The 14700-nt window shown below is 50.4% G+C and overlaps 1 protein-coding gene across 15 annotated transcripts in view; it reads right to left on the bottom strand.

Moving 5' to 3' along the window:
* GTSF1 (gametocyte specific factor 1) overlaps positions 1-14700 on the bottom strand; it is a 35600-nt gene that overhangs the window by 4107 nt on the left and 16793 nt on the right. For 10 of the 15 annotated variants that reach the window (XR_008315306.1, XR_008315304.1, XM_053291321.1 and 7 more), the window contains 4 exons: positions 14031-14231; positions 8720-8821; positions 8173-8299; positions 869-946 (listed from right to left, as the gene is read on the bottom strand). Coding sequence is in view for 13 of the 15 variants with exons in the window: in XM_053291321.1 (XP_053147296.1) it covers positions 869-946; positions 8173-8299; positions 8720-8821; positions 14031-14180 (457 nt within the window). In the remaining 2 variants the exon portion in view is untranslated. The remainder of the gene's footprint in view (positions 1-868; positions 947-8172; positions 8300-8719; positions 8822-14030; positions 14232-14700) is intronic. The other 5 variants (XM_053291327.1, XM_053291325.1, XM_053291326.1 and 2 more) reach the window with 2 other exon arrangements.

Raw genomic sequence — 14700 nt, 5'->3', positions numbered from 1 at the left:
CAAGAAGGAGAGAGAGAGAGGAGAGAGAGGAGATCTGGTCTTGTGGTAGCAAGCATGACTTGTCCCCATAGCTAAGCAGGGTCTAGCCTGATTTGCATATGAATGGGAGACTTGATGTGTGAGCACTGCAAGATATTCCCCTCGGGATGAAGCCGCTCTGGGAAGAGCAGAAGGTTTCAAGTTCCCTTCCTGGCATCTAGATTTTTAAGAGAGGAGAGCTGATCTTGTGGTAGCAAGCATGACTTGTCCCCATAGCTAAGCAGGGTCTGCCCTGGTTGCATCTGAATGGGAGACTTGATGTGTGAGCACTGCAAGGTATTCCCCTCAGGGGGTGGAGCCGCTCTGGGAAGAGCAGAAGGTTCCAAGTTCCCTCCCTGGCAGCATCTCCAAGATCAGGCTGAGAGAGATTCCTGCCTGCAACCTTGGAGAAGCCGCTGCGTCTGTGAAGACAATACTGAGCTAGATAGACCAATGGTCTGACTCAGTATATGGCAGTTTCCTATGTTCCTATGAGAGGGTGGCAGCAATGAGCAACAAGGGCCAGAAAAGTGGAAGGCGCCACCAGGCAGACAAGTCACTGTACCGCCTGACCGCATGTCGCCAATCCATCTCTCTACCTCACTACACAAGTGTCCAGAGGGTAGAGTTAAGGAGGAGAGGACAGGGCAGCTGTGTTGCGACTCACCTCGAACAGAGAGAAGGAGCACTTTGCCTCTTCTGACATCCTACTGAGTCGGATATAATATGCTACATCCTATCAAGTGGAGGTTGTAATAAGCGGACCAAGTTAGAATCTCAGTCCTAGAAGGCTGCAATTCAGAAAGGGTGCATGCATACGAGGCAATACATTCTGGAAGATAAACCTCACCTGCCTCCCAGTCTTCCTCTGGAGGGGGACATTGCCAGGCCATAGATTCCTTGATGTCATTCTTTTGAGTTGATCCTGCTGCAAGCGGAGGAAAGGATTTAAGGGGGGGGCGGGGCGGGGAGTAAGGCACCGTTATTGTGGAGGTTAGTGCCAGATTCAGGCACAAAGAACTTACCCAAGTTTAAGAGACAGGAACATATCTTTGAGTGGGCTACACAGCAAGTTGCAGTTGTACCGGTAATGCGCATTTCAAGGTTTAAGTGCTTAGGGGTTCTACAGCTATAAGACTCTCCCAAATCCTGGCTGTTCCTTAAGGCCCAACTAGACACGAGACAGGAACTCCCAGTGAATTTTCATGTGACAGTGATTAGACCTCCCAAGGTCTTTTAAAAATCCACTTACAAAACAGCTGCATGAGAGGCTAAATTTTGCCCCTTCCTTCTGATAGACACTGCTATTAGCCAAGTGGTGAAGGGAGGGAGAGAAGACAACAACAGGTACAGTAAAAGGTATCCAGGACTGGCATCAGGTCAGGCCTGAGCCCATCTAAGTGCCTACTTGACCAAACTTTAAAGGAATAGAACGTCTACTGCTGCCCACGGCCTCGTAAGCTTGATGGTGGCAGCAGTGGACATCCTCCTCTTTCTGTGCACAGCACCATTAGGATTTCCCACATGCCCAGGCTCCCTGTGGCAACATTAGGCTTCATTCAAGCAAGTGCTAGGAAGGACTACACTTCCCAGGTTTCTTTGTGTGTGCCCTTCCAAACATTGCTGAGGCTTGACAGGGCTCTGTTTCTCTTAAAGGAGTCTCCACAGCATGGAAAGAAGCACAGCACTGTGTGTAGGGGAGGCCAAGTGAACAGGACAGCTGATGGCTAGGGACAAGAGTTTCATAGCACCTTGCTCCTCTCCATAGCTAGAACAGAGTTACATCATTAGGCAAACTGACATTATCTTCAGGCATTAGGCAAACTGACATTATTGTCATTATCTTGGAGCATTGGTTACTCACTGTGAAGGCTCCTTTTTGCTGTGGGGGTGTGTGTCCAAGGGCGTCTCACATGTGGGTTATCTTGACCCACATGACTCCAAGGCAGGACTATGCTAATTAGCTTAGCTTTTAAGTTCGGGAGGAGCAAGCCCCTCCTCAGTTCTTTTAGTACCAGATGCGAAAGGCACATCCATGAAACAGGAACCTGGTAAAAAAAACTAGGTACAATAATTCAAAAACCACAAGCAAATAACTAAGCTCCAATTTCATATATATTTGTGGCACATGAGAACTATTCCAGTCCCTGGGCAGTAGGTGCTGGCCAGAAGGGTGGGCCGAGACACCCTTGGGCCCCGCAGCAAGAAGGAGCCTTCACGGTGAGTAACCAATGCTTCGTTCTCTGCTGCTCTGGGTCCAAGGGCGTCTCACGTATGAGGACATACCACAGCCCTAAGTCCAACCAGGGAGGGTGTCAGTGACTACTGTGCAGGAAGAACCTGCTGGAGGACCCACCTCCCAAACGCTGCCTGGGCAGAAGCAAAACCATCTAATTTACAGCGCCCAGTAGACATAGAGAGCGCCCGCCAGGTTGCTGCTCTGCAAAGTCCTGGACGGGTGCGTTAGTAGAAAAAAGCCAGAGTTATACATTCCTTCAGCCACCTAGCTATGGTGGCGGGTGTGACCAGCTGTCCCATAGATTGAGGCAAGACTGAAACGAAAAGGGGACCTGGAAGTTCTAATGTGTTTTGTCCGCTCTATGTCAGATTTATTTATTTATTGTTAATTTTATATATACCATCTTTCATTAAAAACAACCCCAAGACGGTTTAAGGTAGCTGTGGACCTCAAGCCAAGCCTTTTCCACCGGGTGAACTGGTTTGGGGCAAAAGGAGGGCAAAATAATATCCTGAGACATGTGGAAGGGGAAGGCTACTTTGCGTGGGGGGAAAAGGGGGTCTGGGATCAGCTTCACAGAGTCCTCCAGAAATACACAGAGGTTTATGTACAGATATGGCCCTGAGTTCAGACACTCTGCGTGCCGAAGTAACGGCCCGAGGAATGCCAGTTTGAAGGAGAGAATATGGAATGGAATTGAGGACAAAGGCTCAAAGGGAGGGCCCTGGAGAAGAGCCTTAAGGGCAGAGTGTAATTTCAAGGTAGGGAAATGATGGACCCCTGGAGGAGACAGAGTAGCGCCCTTCAGGAAACATTCAAAATGAAGATGGCGACGCCAGACGCCTTTAGAGGTTCAAATGATTTGGTCCACTAAGGAGGCGGCTGGGCGTTTTTAAGGTATTTGCGGAGAGCCTCTTGTCCAGTCCTCCTTGCAGGAACTATAACAGATGATTCATGGAGGCGGACCCCTTGGCGGGCCGACCCTCACAGAAAGGCTCTTCATGTAGGTTGGTATATCCTGTTAGTGGATGGCCGTCTGAACACTAGAATGGTGCTGGGAACTGAAGCCGAGTAACCATGTTGTTTTAGCGCAGTTTTCAGGTGGCTAGCCTTAACCATCCTGGATCTGGGTGCCTGACTGGCCCTTGCTGCAAGAGATCTGGGGTGACCGAAGTGGGAGATGAGGCCCAGTGGCCAGGTTGCTGATCTCCGGAACCACGGCCTCCGTGGCCAATACGGAGCCTGCCAGGATGAATTGTACTCCTAGAAGCCTGACCCTGCGTGAGACACGTGCCAGTACGGGAGGTTGGGAGGGAATGCATAAGGCAGGTCCTCAGGCCATGGCAAGGATAGAATGTCCAGCGCTTCCACCCGTTGGCAGAGGAACCTCGTGAAGCAGCAAGGCAGTTGTGCATTCACTGGAGTTGCCAACGGATCCACCATTGGTGTGCCGAAGCGTTCCGTGATGTGGAGAAGTTCTAGGCGCCATACCCTGGAAGGAGATCTGGGCGGCACAGTGAGTCCGCTTCCATGTTCAGGTCTCCTTGTACATGATGTGCCATTGAGGACGCCACGCGGTGGTCCGCCCTGTGAATAACAGTGGTGTTTCTGCTTGCTGGGCTAGCCAAATGGTTGAACTCCAGCCAGTTTATACTATGTAGACGCTCTAGTGTCAACGACTTGCCCTGGACGGATCGGTGTTGGCAGTGCGCTCCCCAGCCCCTTCTGCTGGCATCTGTGGTAACGATGATCCTGGGAGGATCCAGGAATTACTTCCCCACCAACAAGTGTGGGGTTGTGGTCTGCCAGCGCGGAGAGTGGAGAACATCTTGTGGCAGGGTGACGCGTCTGTTAGATTTCACTGCCATGTCCGCATGGATGGTTAGCTGGAACCACTGGAGAGGTCTCAGATGGAAGCGCCCCCAAGGCACGGGCTGTAGTTGCACCACCATCAGGCCCAGAAGTCTGGGCAGGTCCATGAGCAGCAAGAGACGTGAGCCCAGTACCTTGTGGACCTCCAGCTCCAGTGTGCGTTTGCGGTCCTCCTGGGCTGACTAATGTGACTTTGACTGGATAAGGAGATCGCCCAGGTACCCCAAAATCAGTACGCTTTGTAGTCTGAGATGAGCTATTACAGGGGCCAGGGCCTTGGTGAAGATGTGCAGTGCCGAAGAGAGGCCAAAAGGAAGCGCTTTGTATTGGTAGTGCACTCCCACATAAAGAAGAAACGGTGGAGATGGCAACTGTACTGGTGGATGGGTCCTTGTAAGTAGGCCTCCCTGAAGTCCATGGACATGAGGAAGTCCAGATTATTATTATTATTACATTTATATCCCGCTCTTCCTCCAAGGAGCCCAGAGCAGTGTACTACATACTTGAGTTTCTCTTTCACAACAACCCTGTGAAGTAGGTTAGGCTGAGAGAGAAGTGACTGGCCCAGAGTCACCCAGCAAGTATCATGGCTGAATGGGGATCTGAACTCGGGTCTCCCCGGTCCTAGTCCAACACTCTAACCACTAGACCACGCTGGCTCTTCATGTGATGATGTAGGGCTTCTGTGATGGATTTTAGTGATTCCATGCAGAAGGTGCACTTGCACACGAAGCGATCTCTATGTTTTATGTCCAGCACCACCAGTATTGAGCCATATCCTTTTTCTTTTCTTTTGTAGACTCTGTGAGGCAGCTGGCTGGCCAACTCTCTAGGGTGGCCCTCTTTCAAGGTGGATCATACCCAAACGTCTGATGTGGTGGCCTCCCAAGCACACCCATGAGAGGAGAGGCGACCACCTAGGGGCACCACACCCGCCCCATCACACTTGCTGCCTGGATTGCTTGGACTGGGCTGTGAAGGAGACCCTACTCCCAGACAGCTGTCTGGATGCCCTATCTCTGCCCTAGTAGGGACATTGGGATCTTGACCCCTTGCCTCTGCCTCAAAGGGGGACTGAAGGGAGCAAAGGGCTGAAATGACTGCCTTCCTTGAAAGCGGCCCTGTCTCTTAGCAGAAGAGGGCATGGCTTTCTTTTATCTTTTGACTCTGTTAGTATTTTGTTAAGGGCTGCGTTCCCACATAGCTCCTTGCTGATGAATGGAACAGAGGCCAGGATTGTCCTGGATGCAGCAGCTACTTGCCAGAATTTAAGCCACAGCTTGCGCCGGCCGGCCACCCACCAAGGCCGTAGCCACTTTGGATGCAACACGCAGTCCATACAGGTTAGCATCCAAATGAATGCTTGTGCCTTGTGCAGTTTTAACAGGGTTTGGGTCAACCTGATCAGATCTGAGGGGCGGTCTTGAATTAAATCGTCTCGCCAGACTAGAGGGGCCCGTGCCCACTACAGAGCCTGCCTCTGAGGCTCTCATAGATAGGGCTGTTGACTCACGAGTGTGTTTTAGAGGCCCCTCCATACGTTTGTCTGCGGGGTCCTTAAGGACCGATTCCCCGTCTCTGGTCAGTACCAAACCAGAATTAATTGTACCACTGGTGCACCTGTAGGGGGCGTAGCAAATATTTCGCTGCCCTCTTGTTGAGCAGTAAAGCCTATTAGCCACCTCAGTAGCCCTCTTGAGGGGTGTGGGCAGAGACTGTTCAGATTTGGCCGCTTCCATGAACTGTTTAGGGGGTGGAAGGGCTATGCTCCACTGCCGAGAACCTGGGAAGACGAGTGCACTGGTAAGCCGCTGGTAGGGCCTCCTGAGAGGCTGCGGAGCTGGGCCCAAGGCATGTACAGTTTTGAGCCATTAGTGGAGCCAGAACTGCTGCCTGGAAGTCTCTGGGGAGCCTAAGGTGAGACCGGTGCTTGGGCATCAGGCCATTCGCCCTCAGACCTATCCCGTGGTCTAGGTCCTCTTGGCCCATTGGTTCAGTTGTTGAGTGGGGATCCCCAATGGAGCTAGAAGGCCGTTGGAGGGGGGCGGCCTTGTGGGGTTGCAATGGCCAAGTTCCCCATACCACTATGAGGGGTAACCCTGGGGTTTTGGGGACCCATGATCAGACATAGCAACCCTACCTCACAGGGTTGTTGCGAGGACAACCACCACCACGTACACCGCTCCGAGCTCCTCGGAAGAAGAGCTGAACACAAGTGTTAAACATAACTAATAAAATAAAATAAATCCCAGAGGAGTGAACACTGAGTTCCCTCCGACTAAATCTGAAAGCCACACTGTGAGAGGAAGGAGAGGCCCGCCTGGTCCACATCTCCTTGTTTGTTTGAAATATATTTTTAAGGCATCATATCTCTCAGAAATTTTGCCAATAATCCTCAATCCACACACCCCAGGTAGGTGGCATATCCCCAGGAATATCAAATAAGGCCTGGGCTACAAGGGTATTTGGGGTCAGACTAGATGACCCTATGGAACCCACAGTTGGGAGATCAGACTATTGGGGGGAAAGGGGAAAAAAAGACCCAGCATGGGCCGAGCTCACCAGTTCCTCTGGTGCCGTCGAGGCTGGATTCCTGGTCACACGCCCTCCATAGCTGCCCGTGATCTGGCTGCTGGTGCCATCTTTGGGCCTTAGAACCCGAGGCCGCCATTGCCAGCAGAGGAGGAGTCTGCCCGGCCTTCTGCGCACCCTGGTTTGGCCGCCCAAGCGAGCGGGGATTGCGGGTAATGCACATTCTCAGCCGTCGCCCCAGATTCCGTTGTTGGTGCTTTCTTATGGGCCGTAGAGCCCGAGGCCACCATTGCTGGCAGCGGAGGAATATGCCCAGCCTTCTGCGCACCCTGCATGGCCGCCTGGGCAAGTGGGGGTTGCAGGTACTCAGAATCAAATTCTGGACGGCAAGTGGGGTCAGGGGAGAGCAGTATTGGAGGTGCTGCTCGGACCGCTTGCTGCCCATTGGCTGTGCCTCCTCCTGCTGCGGGATGCCCCCCGCACAGCTGATCAGCAGAGTCCATGTGCTCCAGAGACCTCCGGAGTAAAAGCTCGCAAGCAAACACAGCTCAGGGCGGTGTCACTGGTGGCAGAGGAGGAGCAGGCAGGCCAGCTAGTTTCAGATTCCTTCAGCACTTGTAGTACTCTGGGGAGACTTTGCATAAAATCATTAGGATTAGCATGGACAGAGAAGGAGAACAAAGGGAGCAGAGAGAGGAATCATTAGGATTAGCAGCAGGGACAGATAAGAGGGAGAAAGAAAAGGAAAACAAACACAGCAACAGAGAAAACGAAACTGAAAGCGCCTGACTGCTGAGAGTGATCTGCCTGCAGCCTTTGCAGGACTAAAAAGAACTGAGGAGGGGCTTGCTCCTCCCGAACTTAGAAGCTAAGATAATTAGCATAGTCCTGCCTTGGAGTCATGTGGGTCAAAATAACCCACACGTGAGACGCCCTTGGACCCAGAGCAGCAGAGAATGGATGTTCTTGGTATAGATCCACCCCACCCCCAGCACAGAGAATACAGGTGCCTTGCTCTAGATCAGAGACCAGCTTTGATTAGACTGTCCTCTTGTCACACACATCTTGGGTCACTTTCCTGTCCCCCCACCCCATAAGACCTAGGTCCACCTCCATTTTATTCTATACAACTCTGTTATTTCACTTATTGACCTCAATTACCAGCTTAGGATAAGAATTCACAACTATATTTTGTGATGTCACACACTTCAGTAGAAGCCAACACAGCTCAACTAGAGTCACACTTTAAAAAGGAGTTATTCTCTCCCTGCTTAGTGTTAATCCATTACTCCTCTTTTGTCCCAGCTTTCTAACCAGTATGCTGCTCCCTATCTATATTTCTCCAGAGGAAGCATCAAGAGTTTTGCTGCAGATAAAGCACCTTAAAAGCACCACATTCCTTATCCAATGTTGAATCACTGACTTTTAAAATGATTTTTGAAATCATTCTAATCCTGACTTGATTACAGAAACATAGCTAGTATTTAGAGAAGGTAAAATAGTCCTCTTACCCACATTCACCTCTGGAGAAACTTTATTCTCACAAGTGGCAATGTGTAAGCTGAGTTCTTGTTTGGGAACTCTATGACGAGCATTGTATGGACATGTTGCTAATGCTCTTGCTATCTTCTGGTTGTTCTAGGAGGGGGAAAAACAGACATTACAGTGAACAGTACAGCCTTACCCCAACTAACCATCATTTAAGGATACTGGGGAAGAAGAGGATGGCGTGTTCATCATTTGGGGAAACAGTTCAGGACAGGAAGCTGTACTCTTGTTCCTCAGTAGGCATCTGTGAGGAGTATAGGGTTAGTAAGATCTCCTCTGGGAAAACTACGGTGGTTCCATTGGAGCAGGACATCCTACTGGAGGAGGAAGGGGCCATAGCTCTGTGAGAGAGCATCTTCTCTGTATGCAGAAAGCCCCAGCTTCAAGCTCTGACATCTTCAAACCCCTCACCCAAACCCTCAGAGAATCACTACCCGTCAGTCCAGGTCATCGGCAACTTCTTCTCAAGAGCCCCCATTTTCCTGACCCATCATACATTTTCCTTCTTACCTGCCTGCACTTCACCAAATGATAAGGGAACCGGGAAGCTCTGATTTGGTGATTTTTATCGTAGGGGCACTGGACAAGCCGTTCTGGATCCATGAAGCCTGCCTAGGAATAAAGGAACACCGTTGGGAAGAATGGCAATATACTGCGCACCTAGGATCATCCTTCAAGGTGAAAAGGAAGCTGTGAGCTTCCCAGAATTAAGCACAAGAGTGGCTCACCCACGAGATGAGGTGACTGCCTCAGGCATGAGTGTGCCAAGGGGCAGCACCTGCAGGGCTGCCCATCCCATCCCCTATTGCCCCAGATGCCACCTCACTTGCCTGCCATCCTCCCCCATTGCTGCGGGGATGGATTTTATGGGTTGGGTGGCAAGTAAGGCGATCCTTTCTGTCACTGCTCAACCTGCAGCTTGGAACTCATCCCTGCAGCAATTGGGAAGAGCAGAGGGAATGCACAGGGAGGCAGCACTGGCTCAGACCTCTAATACATGTGTCGGGTTGCCATCTTGGGACTTGTGAACCAGAGTTTAGACTATTTTTAACCCCCTCCAACTATTTTCTTGTGGGAGGGGGTATCTGGAGCCCTAGCCAAGCCGCCATAATTTGCCTGCCTCGCACTTTTCTTCTTGGCTGCCAACTGCTGAGTGCTGATGTCCGGCAGCAGCCGAGAAAGAACAGGGTTAAGAACCAGCCCTGCCTTCTCCCAGCAGCCGCAGCTGCCTGATTGGTCCTCCTCCCAGAGGGAATGTTTTGTGCTCCTCCCCTGCTAGGCATCTGAATGCAGTTGCTGTGCTAGGAGGTAGAAGCTGTCTGCTGGGAAAGGAAACGAGAGGAAAGGGGCTCTCTCTCTCTCTCTCATCTGTTTGTTTTTCTCTGTGTGATTTCTTCCCCTTAGAACCCAATGAGCCGGGTCTCACGGATCCGTGAGACCCAGTTCTGTAGGGTGAGCGGGGAGGGAGCCCTGGGCGGCTGGATCGGCCGCCCACACAACTGCCAGCTCCGTGACAGAGCCAGCGGGAGCTCGAGAGCCGCGCGGCCCCCACAAGCCCCAGTATGCCCTGCGCAAGTGCATACTGGGGAGAACCTCGAGCCGGGAGGCTGTTTTAAAGCCTCCCGGCCAGGGGTCTACTTGTGAGTAGGCATGGCACGAAGCTGTGCCGCGGATACTCACGATTCTAAAAACCAGGTTTGCGGAGCACTCGCTCCACAAACCTGGTTTTTTACCAGGGGTTCCTGAGCCGGTTACCCGCTCTGGAACCACCGGGCTCGTAGCCGAGCCCGGTGGTTCTCACGTATAGCAAAAATCGGGCTAGGCTCTCCTAGCCCAATTTTTGCTAATCGTGTGAATGGCCCCACTGTGTGTTTTTCTCTTTCCTACATTTATGAACTCTATGTACGTGTTAGAGAAATCTCACCCCCACTTGAAAGCCTCTGTGTGTATGTGTTTTCCCCCACCCTCTTGTATGTGCCTGAGACAGTGAGAGCTTTTAGTGGTGCAACAGGGAAATGCTTGACTAACAAGCAGAAGGTTGCCGGTTCAAATCCCCATTGGTACTATATCCGGCAGCAGAGATACAGGAAGATGCTGAAAGGCATCACCTCATATTGCACGGGAGGAAACGATGACAAACCCCTCCTGTATTCTTCCAAAGAAAACCACAGGGCTCTGTGGGCGCCAGGAGTTGAAATTGACTTGATGGCACACTTTACCTTTAGTAAGAACTAATCTGCCTACTTTCCTTTCACTATTCCTACAACTGGACTAAATTTGATTGGTTAGCAGTTCACAAGTTAGTCTACTTGCACCTCAAACGTTCATGCGTCTGCCATCTTGAATTGGGGTGGATGACATCATAAACTATGTGTTTGAGGTGTCCATCTGTGTCCCTACAATTGTAGCAAGTTTGGTCCAGATCAGTTCCCTTGCACTTCAAATGTTCACATGTCCGCTATCTTGAATTGGGGTCGATGACATCACCACAAACTATGCCGAGGATGTGTCTCTACAACTGTACCCAATTTGGTTCATATTGATCCAGGCATTGCAAAGTTGATAGGGTGGTGAGACACGGACACACAGACAGAGCTGGGTGATCTCATAAGGCTACTGGAAAGTAGGCTAAAAATATATATGTTTTCCCAATCAGCACAAGAAGATACCAACAAGCAGAAGCTAAAATTGTTAGAGTACAAACTTGTAAGAAAGAACTCTCCCCACCCCCACAGTACACTTTGAGGAAAATAGTTACTACAAGAGTATTTAAAAGTTCCGAAAAGAAAGAGCTCTAGCAAAATTGATCTGTTCCCCCCGCCCTTTCTGCTTTTTTGGTTTACCACATGGTGGCTGCTGGATTTGAAGATATTAGGCAGTTTTTAATGTGGTTATTCTTTTTAGTAGAGAGTGACTGGCCCTATCCACCCCCAGCACAGTGCCTCCAGTGACTGCTGCTGGTGTCTGTCTTATGTTTCTTTTAGATTGTGAGCCCTTTGGGGACAGGGAGCCATCTTATTTATTTATTATTTCTCTGTGTAAACCACCCTGAGCCATTTTTGGAAGGGCGGTATAGAAACTGAATTATTATTATTAATTATTCCACACATCACACCCCATTTTTGCTCTGTTGAACACCTGGCTTCAGTGCATCTCACTTGGATAGGTAACTATTACTTTCCTTCATCTCCCTTCGCATCCCAAGTATGCTTGAAGGTGTGTGTTTTATTTAAGGACCAGCCAGACTAGCAGTTCTTAGATCTTTTACCAGAGAAATGGAAAAGGGAAATGGAAATTTTTCCCAAATACCCAAAAAGGGTATGGAAGATGAGAGGGGGTGGAATGGAGCACTCTGTTGATTTTCTGCATTTGAGGCCTTATGCTCCTATACTCCCTCCATGATAAATATAAATAAAAGAGGATCAGAGAGAAGAAAGCACATTTGATTTGAACATCTTTGTTTATGCTACAATACAGATGAGGAAGAATTCACATTGAAACATCCTTTTATATTGCAATGCACATCAAAGCATCAGAAGACATAATTACGAGTAAAAAGTTAAAAAAAAAAAGTAGATAGGCTTAGTATTTACTTTTTGAAAAAAACACATTGGGTGAAAAAAGCATTTTCGATATCACTCTTTTTATTGGCTTGTTCCCTCTACCAGAGAGCTGTACTGCAGGTTGCACCAGGTTCAATCTCCAGGCCCTGCCAGAGTGTTTTAGTTAACAACTCTAGGAGCACAGAGAGCTTGGCCTTTTATTAGCTTAGGCACCATTTCACTTAGGGCTTCTAAGTGAAGTTCTATTTTGCCCAAACAGGAAGCACTCATTAGCACCAACAAGAGTTCTCCTCTGGCACACAAACATTAGCCACAGGGACCAATTCCAGTCGGGACCATGATGAGGCATGGGTGCAGGAGACTTTGGTACTGATCTTTATCACCTCCCTGCCATAGCTACTATTTAGCAAACAATGAACAAGCACATAAGGGCCAAACAAAATGTAGCTTGACCTTGCCTTGAAAGCAGACAGCCACAAGACTATTTATTCACTGATGCTATTCAAATTCACCGGGAGGATATTTGAAGCGGGGATATCATGGAGGATCTCACAGACACCCAAGCAATAGGGGTGTGCACGGAACCGCCAACTGCGGTCCGGCACTTGGGTGGGGGGTAGCTTTAAGAGTGGCAGAAGGGTTTACTTACCCCTCCCGCCGCTTTCCCGCTCTGGCGCCGTAATTCTAGGAGTAATTGGGGCGGCAGGATACCTCCCTGACGCCCCTTCCCTGCTGTTGCTGGAAAAAACTCCCAGGAGTCCTTTGCGCGCACACGTCACAGAGACATTGTGTGTGCGCTTCACGTCTCTGTGACGTGCGCGTGCGCGCAAAGGACTCCTGGGAGTTTTTTCCAGCAACAGCGGGGAAGGGGCGGCAGGGAGGTATCCTGCCGCCCCAATTACTCCTAGAATTACGGCGCCAGAGCGGGAAAGCGGCGGGAGGGGTAAGTAAACCCTCCCGCTGCTCTTAAAGCTACCCACCCAAACCAAACCGCCCAGGTCTGGACCAGTCTGGAGGCTTTTTCAATGGCCTCCGGACCGGTCCGGGCCCATCCCTACCAAGCAACCAGAGAGTATCCTTGCAATCACCCCACCCCTATTTAACTGAACTAACCAACCCCACACAGAGCATCTGTGCGCTCTTTGGGACCAGCGGTTACCTCTCCCCCGCCTTCTGCCCCAGTCCCTGCCTCTGGGCCCAGCCACCTCTCCTCCCCACTGCCACTTCTCCCCCCTCACTTTCTTTCCCCCCTCCTGGGCCTTGCCTCCGCGGCCGGGCCCGCCACCTCTGGCCTCTAAGGCCGGGTCGCACGGTGGCAACCAATCCTCCTGGGTGCGCCTCAGCCAATCAGGTGCATCTACCGCCCAGCCAATCAGCTGGGCTCTGGGATGCACATTCCAAGGCATACCCAGGAGAATTAATATAATAGATGAGTGATGTGGGCCATAGGAAGCTGCCATATTCTGAATCAGACCATAGGTCCATCTAGCTCAGAAATGTCTACACTGACTGGCAGATGCTCTTCCAAGGGTGCAAGCAGGAATCTCTCTCTATCTTGGAGATGCTGCCAGGGAGGGAACTTAGAACCTTCTGCTCTTCTCAGAGTGGCTCCATCCCCTGAGGGGAGTATCTTACATTGCTCACACATCAAGTCTCCCATTCAGATGCAAGCAGGGCGGACCCTGCTTAGCTAAGGGGACAAGTCAGGGCTGCTACCAATGACGCCACTCATCATCATTGATGTGAGTAATGTGGACCACTCATCATCATTTGACCATCTCTGGCCTAAAGAAAGCTGCATTTATATTTTAATTCCAGGTCTCCAGTGTTCTGTTATTTGTTTGTTTACTTTTAAAATAATAATAATTACATTTTAGAACCAATTCCCATGGCAGCATTTAATTAAGTACTAGTGGACCCGGGTGCAGAACATCTGTGCCTCCAGTTGGGCCCAGCCATCCTCCCGCCATGCTGCTGCCGCTGCCATCTCACCCCGGGGGGCCAGGGCCAGGGCGTCCTGCCGCCGCCACCACCTCCCTCCTCCTTGCTGTCCTCCTCTTCAGGTTGGCGAGGCTTCGCCCGCTGCCCATCTTCCTCCCACCGCCCGTCATCCTTTCGCCCTCCTCAGGGCAGCGCCGCTGCCTTCCTCTGCCTCGTCATCCTCCCCCGTGGGGCAGTGGGGTTTCGCCTGCCACCTGTCCTCCTCCTGCCACCCATCGTCCTCTTGCCCTCCTTCTCAGGGCAGCGCTTCTGCTAACCTTCACTTCGCCATCTTCCTCCTCGTGGCGGCGGGGCTTCTCCCACCACCCGTCCTCCTCCGGCTGTCGTCCTCCCGCTGTCTCAACCGCCTCCTGCTGTGCGCTCCTCCCTCCCACTCTTGCATGTGTCGTCCCCTCTGGGCCCACCATTGGTCACAGCTGCAGTGTGGGCAGAGCTTGCCACATCCTCACGCAACCCCTCTACAGGAATTAATTATACAGATGATCACAAAGAGATTTCCAGTGATGTCATCAAGTACATCATGTACATGAGTCACCAAAGTAAATAGTTTCCCTCCCAAAACATGTTGATCTATTAAGCAATATGTCTTGTTATCAAGCTGACGTAAAACATAATCACAGCGGAACCCTATATATGTTTATTCAGAAACAAGTCCCAATGTCCCAGGTAAGTGCATAGGATTGCAGACTTAATCACATTTGGGTAAATATATGACCTTTAGTCATATCTTGTTTCTAAGTGAGCAAAAAAAGCACATTTTAAAAGTGATGATTCTCTTTATTTAGCAGAGGGAGAGCAACTGGCACTATCTATTCTCACCATAGCATCCCTGCAATGGCTGTTGCTTGTGTCTGACTTATGTTTCTTTTTTAGATTGTGAGCTTAAATAATTCTTAATCAGAAATATTTCACAAATGACCTTATTAG

This window comes from Hemicordylus capensis, chromosome 2 (genome assembly GCF_027244095.1).
Source record: "Hemicordylus capensis ecotype Gifberg chromosome 2, rHemCap1.1.pri, whole genome shotgun sequence".
Taxonomy (NCBI): Eukaryota; Metazoa; Chordata; class Lepidosauria; order Squamata; family Cordylidae; genus Hemicordylus; species Hemicordylus capensis.
Note: the sequence above shows the minus strand (reverse complement) of the source record. Positions and strands in the feature narration are given on the sequence as shown.